At 37.5% G+C, this 17,275-nt stretch overlaps 1 protein-coding gene across 2 annotated transcripts in view; it reads right to left on the bottom strand.

The window, feature by feature from the left end:
- Positions 1-17,275, bottom strand: part of TRIM24 (tripartite motif containing 24) — a 128,667-nt gene that overhangs the window by 48,605 nt on the left and 62,787 nt on the right. For both annotated transcript variants that reach the window (XM_078438867.2, XM_078438868.2), the window contains exons 2-4: positions 13,531-13,649; positions 5,308-5,455; positions 2,199-2,331 (exon numbers count right to left, since the gene is read on the bottom strand). In XM_078438867.2, the coding sequence (XP_078294993.1) occupies positions 2,199-2,331; positions 5,308-5,455; positions 13,531-13,649 (400 nt within the window). The remainder of the gene's footprint in view (positions 1-2,198; positions 2,332-5,307; positions 5,456-13,530; positions 13,650-17,275) is intronic.

Raw genomic sequence — 17,275 nt, 5'->3', positions numbered from 1 at the left:
CCTAAACTGTACATAAGCCTTAGAACACAGACTCCATATCCCCCTGTCTGTTGTGTACTATACAGAACACACATGACATATACCAGTAAGACATTTTTATTGTTTCATAAATTGATATTTATTTAGATTTACTCGTACTTCCAATTTTAAATGATTTTCACTCCGTCATGCATTGACCACCATTTCTCTTTTGCCTAAGGTATACTTTAGTGAGGGTTTACTGGGGATATATTATCCCAGTTTATTTGGTCTGAAATGTCTTTCATTAATCTTCATTTTAAAGAATATGTTCACTGGCTATATAATTTTAGCTCTGTAATTATTTTCTTTTTGTACTTAAAAACATACTGCCTTTTTTTTTTTTTTTTTTTTTAAGCAGCCTCCTGGGCATTTATAGGGCTTCCTAAATATGGGCTAGATATCTTTCTTCAGTATTACCACATTCCAAACCATTATATTCTGTCCTTACATGTTGTTTCCTTCTCATTCCTCTCTCTTCTCTCCTTATGGGACCCCAGTTGCACCCTGTATTACTTCTTCTCTACTTTCCATCCTGGGTATTTTCTTACTTTTCTTCTAGTTCATCAATTCTCATTTCCTGCTATGTCAAATCTGTTATAGCCTCTAAGAGTTAATTTCAGTTATGGTAATTTTTAGTTCTGGATTTCCCATCTCATTCTTTTTTATAGTTTTCAGTTCTCTACTCAAAATTTCCATTTTGTCCCCGATCTTCAATATGGTAAGATATAGCCTTAAGGGTCTTTTTATCTTATTTGTTGTATCTGGTAAGTTTTGTTCACATTGTCTCATCACCTACCATACGTGATTACTTCTAATTATGTGTTGGACCATTTTGCAAAATTCATTACTGCATCAACTTGAGGCATAGGATGATGTTTTCTCTCTTCAGGGAGCATTTACATTTGAATCTACCAGGCACCCTGGGGCACCAGCAATAGGATTTCAATTTATTCCAACTTTGGGTAATGAAAAAATTTGATGCTGAGGCTTCAGTCCCAGTCAGGAACTATTTACTAGCTAGTTCATCTTTACTATGATAGCATAGACTTTCAGGGTTCCAAATTAAGGCAAGGAGAAACCTTCAAGCCCTGTAACCCCTGAACTCCAATTGCTGTCCTTCCAGCCCTGTGGCCTATTAAAAGTGCTCCTTGATTTCCTGGTAAAATGCCATGAAGGGTAAAAACGCTCCTCTCATTCCCTGTCCCCCTCCAACCTGGTCCAGTAAATCTTTACTACTAAGACTTTTTATCAATGACTTCTGTATTTTACCCAGGTTTTCTAGTTATCCTCCCTGGTATGGTTTGGTCCAAATTGCCTAGCCTGCCATTATTGGGAGCCTAGACATTTTTTTTTTTCTTTTCTTTTCCTTGTTTTTGTTTTATTTAAATTCCAGTTAGATAACAATACAGTATAATATTAGTTTCCGGTGTATAATTTAAGGATTCAACACTTACACACAATATTTGAAGCTCATAAGTGCTCTCCTCAATCCCTATCACCTTTTCAACCCCACCCCACCTCCCCTCTGGTAACCACCAGTTTTTGAGCCTTGACCATTTTAACCAATTTTATTTGTACTAATCAGAATCTTACTATTTAAATAAATTAGTGGTTGCTAACTGAAATGCCTATGGACATCAGATTTAGAAATAATCTTCAGTAGGAACTATGATGAATTGTTAAAGGCGTGACTCATTCTACACAACACTAAAGTGAATTCCATCCAAATGCTAATCAAAGTGTACGAGGCCCATGCTATAACAGGTTCTGTTCTCTCAAAAACCCAAAGATAATGTAAAATCTCATTTTACAACACTGGAAATTAATTCCATTTAGTTTTAAATAGTGTGTAAGCCAGTGGTTCTCAACTCAGGGTGATTTTGTTCTGTAGAGCATTTGGCAACATCTGGAGACATTTCTGGTCCTCACAACCAGAAGGATGCCACTGGCATCTATTGAATACAGGTCAAAGATGCCGCTGAACACCATACAATGAACCAGACAGGACCCCCACAAGTATCTGTAGTGACCAAGTTGAAAAATCCTGGAACAGGCCAACATACTGTTGGCTGAACAAAACTTCATTTGCCGACTGCCATCTGGCTGGGGTGCCAGCAGCCCTCCACTCCTCATAAAGCTTACCATACATGTGTGCACATAATTAAAGATGACAGTACCTATGCTCTTTATGTTCTAATAACTGGCAGTCCCGGCATGTCAGTTTGTCACATGTTTCACAGTAAAGCTTCAGCTGCTCCTTCTTATGAAAAGGACAAAACACTGGCCGCTGACTGGTCACACCTACTGCCTCTGTACAAACAACAGGAGGCAAAAAGAAGAAAATTAACATAAGTGAATACTACATAATTATTAGATTGTTCATTTACATTTCAATCCGTTGAAATATAAAAGAGCTATAAGCAGTTTCACTGACACCATCACTACTACTAGGTTTGTGGTACAGGGACACATGGTAGTGTGGTGAGCACAGCATAATGCGCAGACTTGTCCACTCACTATGTTGTACACCTGAAATTAACTTGACGTTGTGTGTCAACTAGACTTCAATTAACATCAAGAAAAAAGACACAGAATGTTAGGTATTCTCAGCATTTTAGAAGGAAAAGATAAATAAGCTTTTCATTCCAGAACTTCAAACTAACTCAGGAGAAAAATAAAGTATGTAGCTTAAAATGTGCTTTATGGAATTAAAAAGTCTTAAGAAAATAAGCAGATAAGTGACTGTGACCCAACTCGATGTTTTCCACTCCAATATGGCAGAAGACTGTTTTAAATGGAATTCAGAAAATCTAATAAAAATGTATAAAGAACATGATTAAAAAAGTTATTTACCCACTTTTGCAAAAATCCTTAGAGGGTACCCACTAACACAGAAATAATCATAACGTTTTCACTATATACTGTAGTCCTCCATGTAACTTAATAGTTATCCAGAGTGAGGATAATATTGAGCCATGCTTATGTATAATGTTAAATTTAAAAAAAATCAGAATACAAATAAGTATAATAATTGACTCAACAGTAAGCAGTTATTTCACTAATAATTAAGGGTAAAATCCAAACATTTCAGAAATAATCCCACTTCTAGAAATAACCACTATTAATAACCTAGTATGTGTTCTTATGGTTGTTTTTCTTTGTATATAACTACATACACTAGCAGGTATTTTGTTTTACAATATTGTCTACAGTAAGTACAGAGCTTCTGATTTAGATAATTAGAACATGTCATTCATTTATAGATTTCCTTTACTTATTGGAGAATTTAGATCCTGACTCAGTCATCTTCCTAGTCCTCAGTGTCACCATCACTCTGGATGAGTTAGAAGTTTACACAGATTGCCACATAAAAACAAGGCTCTCAGACTTTCTCATCTCCAGAGACCTGTATTCCATTTTAGCTCCTTACATCATGGTCCCACCCTAAACTTTGGATTGTGCTTAATTGGTTCATTTCTCTAATCACAGATTCAAACATCCACTCTAATAACGTCTACTTTTTAACCTTCCGGTTTTTAGTTAACCGCTCTCACTGTGCCTCCGTGATCTCTAGTTTCAACAATTTCTTTCATCCTATCAACTGACAGTACTATCAACTTCATCTCCTTTATAGAGTTAAAAAAAAAAATCCTTCATTTCAATAAATGCCATTATTTGAACCCCTTCCTCTACTGAACTTCCAGAACACCTGTCCAGCTAAACCCCAATCCTAGAGAAGTTCAATTCTTCTCTATCTATACCAATCCCCACACTGCTGAAGCCTGATGGAGGAAGTTTTAAGGCCTATACATCAAATGTAACCTCAATGCTACCAAACAATCTCTGTTTCTGAAGTTGGAGCTCTCTTCCAACTAGAGTTCTTTCAAATATCCCTCACATTCCTTACCTTTAAATCCTATTTCCTCTCCTTTGTTTTTCAGTAGATGGCTGAATTCACAGAAAAAGAAGTCTGTCTAGCAGTAATCTGTTCAACGTGTCTGAACCTGTACCTGGCCTCTTTTGCCTTTCCCTCATCAGTACCTTCGGAAATCATACTCCCTTTTCCTGTGTCACCAGAATCCTAGCTTCATCTCGTTCTTCCTCCTCTTCTTGCATCTTACTCTCCAGGTACATCCAACAGTCTCCCTCTGTAAATGTGCACCTGTACTTCAGTTTTCCCCACCCTCCTCCTTCTATTCGTTTGTCAAGCCCTAGATGTGGCCTCCAACCTAAATCTCCAAATCTGAGTCTGATGCTCCTTTGATGTGCTCCCGTGGAACTTATGAGACCAAACTATGATTGCTAATTTGTTCTAGTCTTCATCATACTAATAACTCTTGTGGGGGTAAAAGTGTCTGTTTTATTTACTTTTTCATCTCTAATACCCAGCAAAATTCCTGGAATATAGAATAGACATATGAACACTGGTTGACTTGAATTAAAAGCAATAAACTAATTTTTAAACAAAAATATATTAATGAGCCATAAAAATTAATGAAGTTCTGATAAATGCCACAACATGGATAAACCCTGAAAATATTGTGGCGAGTGAAATAAGTCAGACACCAAAGGACAACTACTGTATGATCTTACTTGCAGAAATAAGCAAATTTGTAGAGGCAGATAGTAGATTAGGGGTTAGCAAGGGCGGAGGTAAGAGGAGAATGAGCATTATTACTTATTGGGCACCGTTTCTTTCTGGGATGATGAAAAAACTGTGGAAACAGACAGTGGTGATGGTTGCCTAACACTGTAAATGCAATTAATGCGACTGAATTGTACTTGTAAAAGTGGTTTGAATGGCAAGTTTTAAGTTACATATATTTTAGTACAATAAAATATTAGTAATCTTTATAAGCGATACAATAAAAACTGAGAAGCCATAAATTACATAAAAAGCAGAGCTTCTTCAGTTATCTACATATCAAATATCACAAAACCGGTTTACCACAACAATATCAGAGGGAAAAGAGTTGTAAAACTTTTGTTAAGCCCACCTCTTGTCACACCTTAGAAATAAGTGATGAGAGAAGTTTAAAAAGCAACTTTTTTTTCATTTGCTGTACATTCGCACCAAATTAAGCCATTTATAGGAAGAGGAGGGTTTATATTTGTCATTTATATATGTCTTCAAATTTCAATTACAATATACACCTCCTTTTTTTAAACAAAAAAAAAGAAAAAAACAGGAGTCTATTACAAGTGTATGAAAACAAAGTCAGTACAGGAAGGAAGATAAGGGTGGGAAGGATAGAGAAAAAGAGGTTAAAAGAACTAATTCATTACCTGGAGATACTTCCTCCTTCTGTCTCACAGTATGGTCTTTTGTGAACTTCACTCTTTGATGAGCTCTGATGCATGTCTTGCAGAGCCACTCAACACACTCTACACAAAACCCATTAGCTTCTGCATTGTCCTCACAGCTTGTACACACCTAGTAAGAGAAACATGTCATGTCAATTTTTAAGAAAAATGAAAAGACAACTCGTCATATAAAAATGATAAAAATGATAAAAATGATATCATACAAAAATGATAAACAACTCGTCATATAAAAATGATATACCAACCATACTTGGTCTCTATCGGTTATCTTAAGAGTGCTTATAAATTTAAATTTATAAACTTATGAAGCGGATATATAATACTGTCCTTCATTCAATATACAAATATTCCAGGCACTGTGCTAAGTGCTGAGGATAGAACAATGCGGAAAAGCAAACATGGTTCCTGCCCTATGATCCTGAGTGTCCTAGATGAGAGTGTGGGTTCATATCCCAGTTCCCCACTCGTCAGCTGAGTAGTCTTGGGCAGGTTACGTAGAATGCTCTCTAAAATGAAGTTAATAACAGATTTTATTGAGTCGTGGTGAAGACTAAATGTGAAGCACACAAACATTACTGTAAGGCTCACACCAATACACAATTACACACTGAGAAGTGCCATAAAGTATGAGAAGTTATAAGAGCATTATGATAGGGGAAACAATCTCATTTTAGTGGGGCTGGGGTACTGCAGAAAGTGAGAGATTACCCAGGCAAGGCTTTCTCTAAGGAGATCATATTAACATTAAGGTATGGAAGTTGAGTCATCAGTTATTAATGAAAAGCCTTCTAGGCAGAGAGAAGAGCATGTACGATAGCCTCCAGGCAAAAGGAGCACAGCAGGTTCAAAGAACTGGCACAAAGTAGGATCAAGGGGAAAGACTGGCAAGAGAAGAAGTGAGGGGCAAGGCAGGCAGGGGTCAGATCAAGGAGGATCATATGACAATTTTGGTCCTTGTCTGATGAAGTCTCCTAAAAGCTTTTAAGTAAGTGACATGGCCAGATTTGCAATTTTAAAAATCACTGTCACTGCAATATAGAGAATAGATTAGAAAAGGGGGAAGTGTTTCCTGCAGAGATAAGTAAGAGGGTTTTTTCAATGTTTTAGGTGAGAGTGGGTGGAAGTGGGAATAAATGAGGGAGATTGGGAGTGAAACTGACTGGTTCAGAAGATGCACTGGATACGGGAGGTGAAGAAGGGAAAGCTTTGTTTCCAGCTTGTGTAACTGTACATGGTGTCACTATTCTCTGGGAACAGTTATTAAAGTTATAGAGAAGCAGTCCTTATGTTATCTTCTGTGATGGGGAAAAGAAATTCCGCCCCCTTCCCCCTCAGTTAGTGCTTTACCTTAGCTAAATTCCAAATACGTGGATAACATTTTCATTCATCGAACCTGTCTTTTCTTCAGCTCTTATCTTTAACCTTTCTAACATCATTAAAGCCCCTGGCTCCTACTTCCTAGAAACCATTTGGATTCCTTGGTATCTCCAGATCCTCTTATCTCCCTGATGCCCTCTGGATATAACCCTCCACTCTTCCTCCTCCCTCTGTAGATTTTTGTTAGAATCGGGAATTGTCTCATCCTTACTGCCTTAGCTTCAATTATGACGTCTTTAAAGATATAACCTAAAATTTAACCTCTAGGCTGCACTATGCTACAAAAAAGAATGAGGACAGGGCCGCCTGGGTGGCTCAGTCGGTTAACCGTCCAACTTCAGCTCAGGTCCTAATCTCACAGTTCGTGGGTTCGAGCCCTGCGTAGGGCTCTGTGCTGATAGCTCAAAGCCTGGAGTCTGCTTCAGATTCTGTCTCCCCTTCTCTCTCTGTCCCTCCCATGCTCATGCTCTGTCTCTCTCTCAATAATAAATAAAGGTTAAAAAAAAAAAAAAAAAGAATGAGAGATCTCAGTATATGAAGTAAAATAAAAAAGCAAAGTAGAAAAGTAAATCATGCTAGTGCTTATCTAAGAAAGATGGGGATGGGTGAAATGACATTTGCTAATATTTTTTAAACATAAAATTACTTAAAATTACATATGAAATAATATTTTAAACAGAAGAATAAAGGAAATTAAATGGCTACCTACAGGGTAGATTAAACAGTGAGAGTCTAAATTTCTCTCAATATACTGTATTTAATAAATTAAATTAAATACATTAAATGCCTGGGGCACCTGGGTGGCTCAGTTGGTTGAGAGTCCAACTTCGGCTCAGGTCATGATCTTGCAGTTCATGAGTTTGAGCCCCACCATCAGGCTTTGTGCTGACAGCTTGGAGCCTGGAGCCTCCTTCAGATTTTGGGTCTCCCTCTCTCTACGCCCCTTCCCCAATCATGCTCTGTCACTCTCTCCCTCTCTCTCTCTCTCAAAAATAAATAAATGTTAAAAAAAATTAAATGCCTAAAAATCAAAAGCAAATTAAACTATCAAGTGGGTGGCTTAACCACACAAAGAATTACTTATTTCAAGTAAACTTTAAAATATTACACTGTATGGTAACTCATGTTTAAATAAAAACTTAAAAGAAAGTATGATTTGATTGACCATCGCCAGTGCATGCATGTAGTAATTGCTGTGTTCCTTGCTTTCCATTTTGACGGAAACAACTCTATAATTTCTACTTTCAGCACCATCTCTATTCTTCTATACTCTTACTCTGCAAACTGTATTTATGCTTTATGAGCTGGGTCCACATTGGATTCTAACGAGATGGTGCTGGAGGGAGACTGCAGTGCCAGAGGAAGAAGTACTTGATCATCTTAGCTGTCTTTTTATTTGCTTGCATTCTCCATGAACATCAGACCCATCAATACTGCCTCACCCTGGCAGCAGCCGTTCCCTCCCCCAGCAGCCCTTAGCACCAGACTACAGTTTTTCCAGTCCTCATGGAACCAGCTTTGGAGATACTGACACCGTAGGCCGACGCCTGCTCCTCTGAGGTCTGCAATCCCAAGGCTGAGACGCCAACATGAAACATCGCCTCTTCAGAGGTCTGAACTGACGTTCCACAAGACCCTTCCTCTAATTTTGACTAGTTTCTCCTTTTTCCCTCAGCCGCTTCCTTATGGTTGCTATCTCTAGGATACTTTAAGTATTTCTTATTTACCTTTCAGTAAACAAGTTTATATCTAGTTAATTTTCAGGATTAAGATGGTTTCTGATTTTACCAAAACTGATATAGTATACCCTATAATATAATGTATAACATATATATTTGGAGAAAATAAATGATTTTGTCACTGTAATTAAGAACCAAGATTTCCAATACTGGATAAATGAGATAAATGTAAAATCAAAAAAGTAAAACCTACAAATCTAAATTGGACTTACAAATATCAATATATACTTGTGGTGTATATTGATGTGGTGTATATACACCACAAGTATATATTGATATTTGTAAGTCCAATTTAGATTTGTAGGTTTTACTTTTTTGATTTTACATTTATCTCATCTTTTTTTTTTTCCTAGACAGTTGCTCCTTGTATATTTTCAAATACTAGGCACCCATTACCTCATAAGGAAGCACACTTTATTTTTGGAGAGTGCACTACTGAGCCAGATGAAATGCCTCCTCTTCTTAAGGTCTTCCAGATACAAGAATCTCAGAGATAGACGTTATGTCCTCCCTCAGTAACTTCTCATGAGCCTCAAATCAGGCTGTTTGCTTAGCAGTGGAATACATTCATATTTGGTAATCACAGACTTTACTCCCTCCGCTGAATGTGAATTTTCAGCAGATCCACGACTCTCCTGATAAATAAGCAGTCTTCTTGGTGCTGTTCACATGACCCTTCCATGGCAGTGAGGGTAGGGAAGGGAAACAGGGAGCCTTCTGTGACCCTCAACAGGGTCAAAGTAGAACCTCAAAGAATGGCTGCACTAGAGATGATCCTGACTCTGGTTATCCTAAGGGACAGCCCAGAAGCCAAGGCTACAACCATTATTTCTCATATACTCTGCATGACACCAGGTTAAACTACTAGCCAGCTCTGCAGAAAACTAACAGCAACAAAAACGTCACAGTTGGACATTTGGTATCATAAAGAACAAATACTTGTACACCAAATTTTTATATTATTATCTACCGGTTTGGGTATCAAGGGGATGAAGATTTAGTTTTTTTGATGTAGAGAACAGACACTTGCTGTTTGAACTCTTGAAGTTATTTCTCACATTTTTGCTCCAGAAATTTGTTCGTTTGGTAAGTATATTCTGACCACTAGGCTAAGCTTTTCTGTTAAAAAATTTGCACCTATGACTTTTCTAAAATCTCAGCCTTCTTAAAAATGCTAGTTTCCTTACTAAGGTTTACAGTTTTCTATCATCTAATACTCACTTTGTATTCTGTTTATCCTTTTCCCTGTCACTTAATAAACATTTCAGAAACTCTAACACGGTTCTTTCCAAAATTCCATGTGTTTGAAGATCCTTTGACTGTGCCCCAGGAGATACTATGTGGCCTAAATTCAAAACCAAGCCAGATGGACTTGTTTATTCTTTTTTACTGACATATAATTAACACAGTTATATTAGCTTCAGGTGTACAATTTTAGGATTCAATAATTCTATATATCCCTCAGTGCTCAACACTGTAAGTGTAGTCACTTCTCTTTTTTAAAGTGAATACCCCTAGCACCCATACTGTGGTCTCCAGATACCATGTGTGACTAAAAGAAACCAAAGATCCTAACAAAATCTCGTCAAAACACAAAGTAGGGAAGACAGCAAGGACTACTGCGATTCTATCAGAATGACTCAGGAATCAATGTGAGGCTCCTATTGGCAAGATGGCACAATTTGATCATCAATTAAGAACAACTAACTACTACAACACCTTTTATATTAAAAATCCATGAGTTCATAAAGATACAAACACACCACTCATTAGTTATCTCTGAAGAACGCTAAGAAACTAAGTCACTATTCTAAAAATTAGCAACTAAAGGAAATGAACCAAGTACTTAACCTACCTTTGCTATGTATGTAACCAAAGAATAAATGAAGGAAGGCTTCTGTTTCTCTTCCAGATAAGAAATATAGGGGAATGACAGAATGAGAATGTCACAATTTTTCAAAGCCCTAATTTAATATGAAATCATGGCTGTGATCATTAATGGTCATTGACGTTAGAAAAAAGACAGATAAAACTCACATGCCTCCTGATTGAAGTACACACAGACATATGGATGAAAGTATTCTTATGCCCCCTAACCCAAAAGGACCTGAAATGAAATTAGCTTCTACCTATTTACTGTCAGTATACACAAAATACAGGAAACAGAGAAGCATGTTAAATGACTTTATGAAGATGGTCAGCAAAATGTAGAATAAGGCTAACTCCACAGGACTAACACCCAGTTTATCTAACAAATATGTTTAAAGGGAGGAAAAAGAAAACTAGTGAAGTAAAGGGGTATTTTGAGATTAATTAAAAGATAGATTTGAGACAAATCAACCAAATGCACTGTGTAGGCCTTAATGGATCCTTATAGAAACAAACCACTGTTTAAAAAAAGAAACCATAAGAATTAGAGACACATATCACTGGATGTTTGATGATATTAAGGTTTAACTGTAAAGTTTTTTACATGTGAAATTAATATGCTGGTTAGGTTTATAAAAAATTATTTTTCCAAAGAAGTACTGAAAGATTTATGGATTAGATGATATAATGCCTGGGATTACCCTCAACATAATATAGTATGTGGAAGGGTGTCAGGATAAACATAAAACAAGAGTTGATGGCTACTAAGCTAGGTATGTGTACATGGGAGTTTGTTATGTGAAACTGTCCCTTCTCTTGGTAATGCTTAAAATTATCTGTAACAAACATTTTTTAAGCTTTATCTTTGTTCAGCTATGAACTATCCTCGGAGCTCCAGTTTGACCACAGATGACATCACCTTAGTCTCAGAGGCAAACTCAATCACATTCAAAACCAATCCTCTATCTACTTCCCTTACCTCTTAATCTCTGTGAAAAGCACCACCATCTTGGCAGTGAGGTCCCTCTCACCTCCACATCCAATCAGGAACATCAAACCTTGTGTGAGCTGTAACTTATCCCCTTCCTTCTCGTATTGCCACTAGGCTAGCTCAGCTCTCAATACCTTTTGCCTAGGCCTTTCTACCTCCAATTCATCCCACATTATTACCTCTCTAGTCTTCATTCCCAAAATATCCCTAACAAGTACCCTATTCCTGAACCAGGTTTAACACTCTCCTAGCCTCACTTACCTACACTGAAGAGGTCAATTTGAACTCTATTTCTAGTTTAACTGATTATAACTTCTTCCTATTATGTTTCTGTGACCAAAATAGGGTCAATAAACTTACTAAAAACTAATTGATATACAGAGGAAAAAAGCAGCCTCTTAGATTTGTCCTTTAGATTAGAATCCCTTCAGTTCTCATCTCTTATCATTGTCAATTCATATCAGATCATTACTCCATCCTGTTGATTATTTATGCTGCTTTGCTTTTGAATTTTCTGGATTGAGCATGCACATGTACTACTAGAGTTCAAGTGATATGACTAACAAAGTTTATGTAGTATAAATATAATCATATATGAAAGTGAATGACACTCTAGAAGACAAAAAAATCAGTAGTATTCACAGGGAAACTTTCAGAAGAGCTAAGTAATTGACACTGTAGTTCACATAAATAACTACATTTCTATTTTTTAAAACCGGTTTCACAACAATTGGCAAATTTATTCTCTGCATTAAGCCCTGGTTTGGCCTTTGATGAACTGTGGATACTTTATTATTATTATTTTTTACTTTTTTTTTTTTTTTTAACATTTATTTATTTTTGAGAGAGATAGAGACTGAGCGTGAGCTAGAGAGGGGCAGAGAGAGGGGGAGACACAGAATCTGGAGCAGGCTCCAGGCTCCACAGAGCCCGCTGTGGGGCTCGAATTCACGAACTATGAGATCATGACCTGAGTTGAAGTCAGACACCACCCAGGTGCCCCTGAACTGTGGACACTTTTGAAACAAAAGGGGTATTTTTGTTAGTAACAGATGTATTTAAGATGAGCCCTAAATTCCCACAGTTCCCCCAAGAAACCAACGAGAAAAGCTGAAAGTGAAAAGTACAGAAACTTAGCTATGTGATTAAAGTATCTTAAAGATAACTTTTTAGATTTTTACATTTTAGATTAATAATCATTTTCTTCTCATAGATTCAATTCCTTCACAGATCTAGTGCTCTAAATTAAAGGAACTGCCTAGAGAAATCATCAATCAATCCTAATTCAAAAGTAGACTAATATGCTACGCTTAGTGTACACTACAGAATCAATCCCAGCTCACCTCCACTAGAGCCACTACAGTTCATCTTCCAGGGACTGGACATCTAGATAGATCTAAGGGGCCAATAGAAATGTTCTACATGTGGGATATGGAAGTGGGGAAAAGAGAAAAACACCAGTGGGCCTCTAAGTGCAATACCCGGACAATGTTACCAAATGAGGCTTTCAAAGAAATACCATGCAGAAAAGAAAGTTTTCTTAAAATGTGAAACCATACTAATCAAAGACATGCAATTTTTCATATGTATCATTATAGAGTTCATCATTAAAACAGAAAAAAATGAAAAAACGGGTCTTAAAATTTAGAAAATCTGTCAATATATAGTAAAATTGCAAAAAAAAATGAAATACATAGAGTAAAATTACAAAAAAATGAAATACTATCAAATACAGAATAATGGTTTCCTCTGAAGGGAAAGGGAAGGTGGGGGTACAAGCAAGGCTTCTGTATTGGCACTGTTTTAATCCTTAAGATGAATTACTCATTATTCTTTATATTCCTTTTAAAATATTACATAATTTGATAGACATAATGGTCAAAAGGGGGTCAGACACCTTTTATTTTAGCGTCCTTCAGTAACTTAGGCTGCTTCATTAAGAGAAGGCAATATAGGGGCGTCTGGGTGGCTCAGTCAGCTAGGCGTCCGAATTCAGCTCAGGTCATGATCTCGCAGTTCATTCGTTCAAGCCCCGCGCTGGGCCCTGTGCTGACAGCTTGGAGCCTGGAGCCTGCTTTGATTTTGTGTTTCCCTCTCTCTCTGCCCCTAACCACTTGCATTCTGTCTCTCTCTCAAAAAATAAACAAACATTAAAAAAAAAAAAAAAAAAAAGAGGAGGCAAAACATTTTAAGGCTTAATACACTTACCTGATTAGACTTTTCTACTGTACTGCTGGGAACCTCAGTAGTGTCCTTCACAAAAAAATTATCTATGATGTGTCTCTCTGCACATTCTTGGCTGCAAACTGGACATCGAATGACTCCAACTGGGAAAGACAAAATTGCGTTCTAAGTTTTTTTAGTTTGTACAGCATAATGATTTGACTGTTTGTATTTAAATGCAAAATGATCACTGCGATAAGTTCAGTTAACATCTGTCACCATGCAGAGTTACAAAAGTTTTTGTGAGAAGAATTTTCAAAACACTCTCCAAGCTACTTTCACATATGCAATACAGTACTGTTAACTACAGTCACCATGCTATATATTACATCCCTATGACTTATTCCTTTTATGAATGGGAACTTGTACCTTTTGACCCCTTTCATTCATTCCACCCACCCATGATCCCCTACATCTCAGGCAACCACCAATCTGCTCTCTATATCCATGAGCTCTCATTCTAAGTTTTAATACAAAAATACAAAGCACTTAAATGAGCACATCTCACTTAAACTGTAACTGGTTTCTTTTACAATGTCCACTCTCTTCAAACTCATACCTGTCACTACTTAACACAAAGCAATTCAGTTTATATACATATATGGATTATAAGTATGCGTGTGTGCACCATAAATAAAGTAGGTGTGGGATATACCTAATAATGACTAAAACTTCATTATTCTAAATGAGATCCCACCCGCCCCCCCCCCCCCCCCCAATAAGCATCCCTATGGGCTGCTCTTTTTATCGTTTAGCAACTTCTCCTAGCAGTGGTTTTCAAATATACATGTGTAGAACCATAGGGGAGATGTTTAAAAGAAAAGAGTTCTAGGGGAAACTGAGTGGCTCTGTCAGTTGAGTGCCAGACTCTTAATTTTGGCTGAGGTCATGATCTCACAATTTGTGGGACTGAGCCCCGAGTGGGGCTCATGCTGAGAGCACAGAGTCTGCTTGGTATTCTCTCTCTGCCCCTCCCTCGTTCACACTCTCTCTCCCTGAATGAATGAATGAATGAATGAATGAATACAGAGTTCTGATTTTCTCTGGACCTATTGAACCAGGATTTCTGAAAGGGGAGCACAAAGATACTTGTTTTGCTTAAAATCTCCATGGGAAATTATTAAGAAACACTAGTTTCCTTTAACAAGTGCAAACAGTGTTCCTTTGGGGGAGGAGAGAAATCATCTTCCATAGTACTTGGTAAATCAATAAATAATTATGAATTGATTAAGATCTAAATTTTTGACTAAAATTTTAAAAATCTAACATTCATTTGATGCTGTAATTTGTACCAAGGAGACTGCAATAATGTTCCCGGGTACATTTTTTTGGAAAATGAAATGCATATGAATGAATACAAAGCAACCCAAAGGCCATTTTCATTTGTATACACAAGCACTATTTTTTTTAATTAAAAAGAACCTATTTTACTTTACAATAGCAACAAAAATATACTAACTACTCAGAAATAATTGTTTTAAATATATAAGGTCATTGTGGAGAAAAATGGTAAGCTAAATTTAGAAACCTTTAAAAATACCTAAGAAAAATCATGTTCGTGATGGTAAAGATACTAATTCTCTCCAAACATCTATACATTCAATGCAGTTTTAATAATCCCAATAGGAATTTCTTTTTTTTTTTTTTTTTCAACATTTTTTATTTATTTTTGGGACAGAGAGAGACAGAGCATGAACGGGGGAGGGGCAGAGAGAGAGGGAGACACAGAATCGGAAACAGGCTCCAGGCTCCGAGCCATCAGCCCAGAACCTGACGCGGGGCTCGAACTCACGGACCGCGAGATCGTGACCTGGCTGAAGTCGGACGCTTAACCGACTGCGCCACCCAGGCGCCCCAGGAATTTCAATAGAATTTTGATAAGCTGGGAGACATTGTCTACCAAATAACAAGACTTACTCTAAAGCTATAGTAAATAAAATGGTGTGAAATTTATGTAAGGATAAAAAAATGGAAAAGAATACACATAAAAGGGTCACATATAAGTACATTTTATACATGACAGATGTGGCACTAGAAATCAATGGGAAAAGGGATGAACTTTTCATGGTGCTATAGTTCACTAACATGGGAGGGGGATGAATTAGATCACTACTCAGTTAAAAACAATAATTCTTTTAAAAGATTAAGAACTTTAAAACTTTCGCAAGGAAATGTAAGAAAACATCTCTGTAACCTTAGGGCAGGAATAAAATTCTCAATCAAGAAACAAAAAGCAAGAGATTAAGGGAAATATTAATGAATTCAATTTCACTCAAGAACTACAGCTAGTCTAAAGATACACCGAACACGTGCTGACAAAGAATAATAAAAATCCACAAATTAGGTGACCGTGCATTTCTAAAAAGAGAAAGACTGAGTAAACATATTTTTCCTTATTCCTCCAGATAAGTACAGCTAAAAACTCTAGGCCTTCTATATGAAACAATCGTAAGAACACTGAAAGGTAGAGAGAAGGCGGCAGACTAGCTACAGATCTCAGAACCCAAGGAACGACAGAGATAAGTTCACTGAATTTTCTTTTAGCCCCATGTATTCCAAAGTGGATGTTCATGAAGTCACCATCCTAGGAACATCAACAGGTGTAAACAAAAAAAAACTATCCCACAGTACCCTTCTGTGGAAGGACGGTCCAGGAAAGGGGGAGCCTACCAAGACCCAACTTTTAGACAATAACTGCTCTACTCCAGCCAAACACCACAGATAAAACTGTGCTCCCTTTCCCACCAGCGCAGGTCCAGTGGGAAGCCTAGACTTCCACTAGCAGAAATCAAGTACCCCTACTACACACTGCTGTGTGTGTCAGAGAAGCCTGGTGGGGACCTGGGGCTTTCATCCTTACTGGGCGCTAATGGAGCTTTCATCCTGCAGTGTCAGTGGAGACCACATGAAGAGCCTGATTTTACACTTCCAGGACATAATGAGGTACTCCTCTATCTCTACGCTGGGATGGAGTTAGAAAAGGCCTATTGGGGGGCGCCTGGGTGGCTCAGTTGGTTGGGCGACCAACTTCGGCTCAGGTCATGATCTCACAGTTTGTGAGTTCGAGCCCTGCATCGGGCTCTGTGCTGACAGCTCAGAGCCTGGAGCCTATTTCAGATTCTGTTGTCTCCCCTTCTCTCTGCCCCTCCCCTGCTCACGCTCTGTGTCTCTCTCTCAAAAATAAATAAACGTTAAAAAAAATTAAAAAGAAAAGAAAAAAGAAAAGGCCTATTGGACATTCAGAACTTTTACCACTGCCTACCAGTAACCTCCTGTCCCTCTGTCCCCACTCCTTAGATGTGTCAATAAAGAACACATGAGCAGCAGTTAATAGACATCCATTTGCCCTATCAACCAGGGAGGTATCAAGAAGTACCAAGAGACTTCCACATCATCTACTGGTAAGGAGGAGGCCCTCCTCTTCCAGATGTCAAGGGAGGCAGAGTAAGGAACACAGACTTCAATTTCTACCTCATAAGAGGCAGAAAATAATAAATATAAGGGCAGAGACCAATGGAATTGAAAACTGAAAAGTCATTGAAAGAAAAAGCTGGTTATTTGAAAAGGCCAATAAAATTAACAAACTTTCACCAAGACTGAAGATGACAAAGGAGAAGATATAATTTAGCAAACATAAAGAATGAAAAAGGGAGTATCACTACAGACCACATGGACATCTAAAAGGTAACAGAGGAATACTAACACTAGTCAGAGAAATTTAATGATGTAA

Source organism: Panthera onca, chromosome A2 (genome assembly GCF_046562875.1).
Source record: "Panthera onca isolate mPanOnc1 chromosome A2, mPanOnc1 haplotype 2, whole genome shotgun sequence".
NCBI classification, from domain to species: Eukaryota; Metazoa; Chordata; class Mammalia; order Carnivora; family Felidae; genus Panthera; species Panthera onca.
The sequence above is the reverse complement of the archived record's forward strand: the minus strand, read 5'-3'. Positions and strand labels throughout refer to the sequence as shown.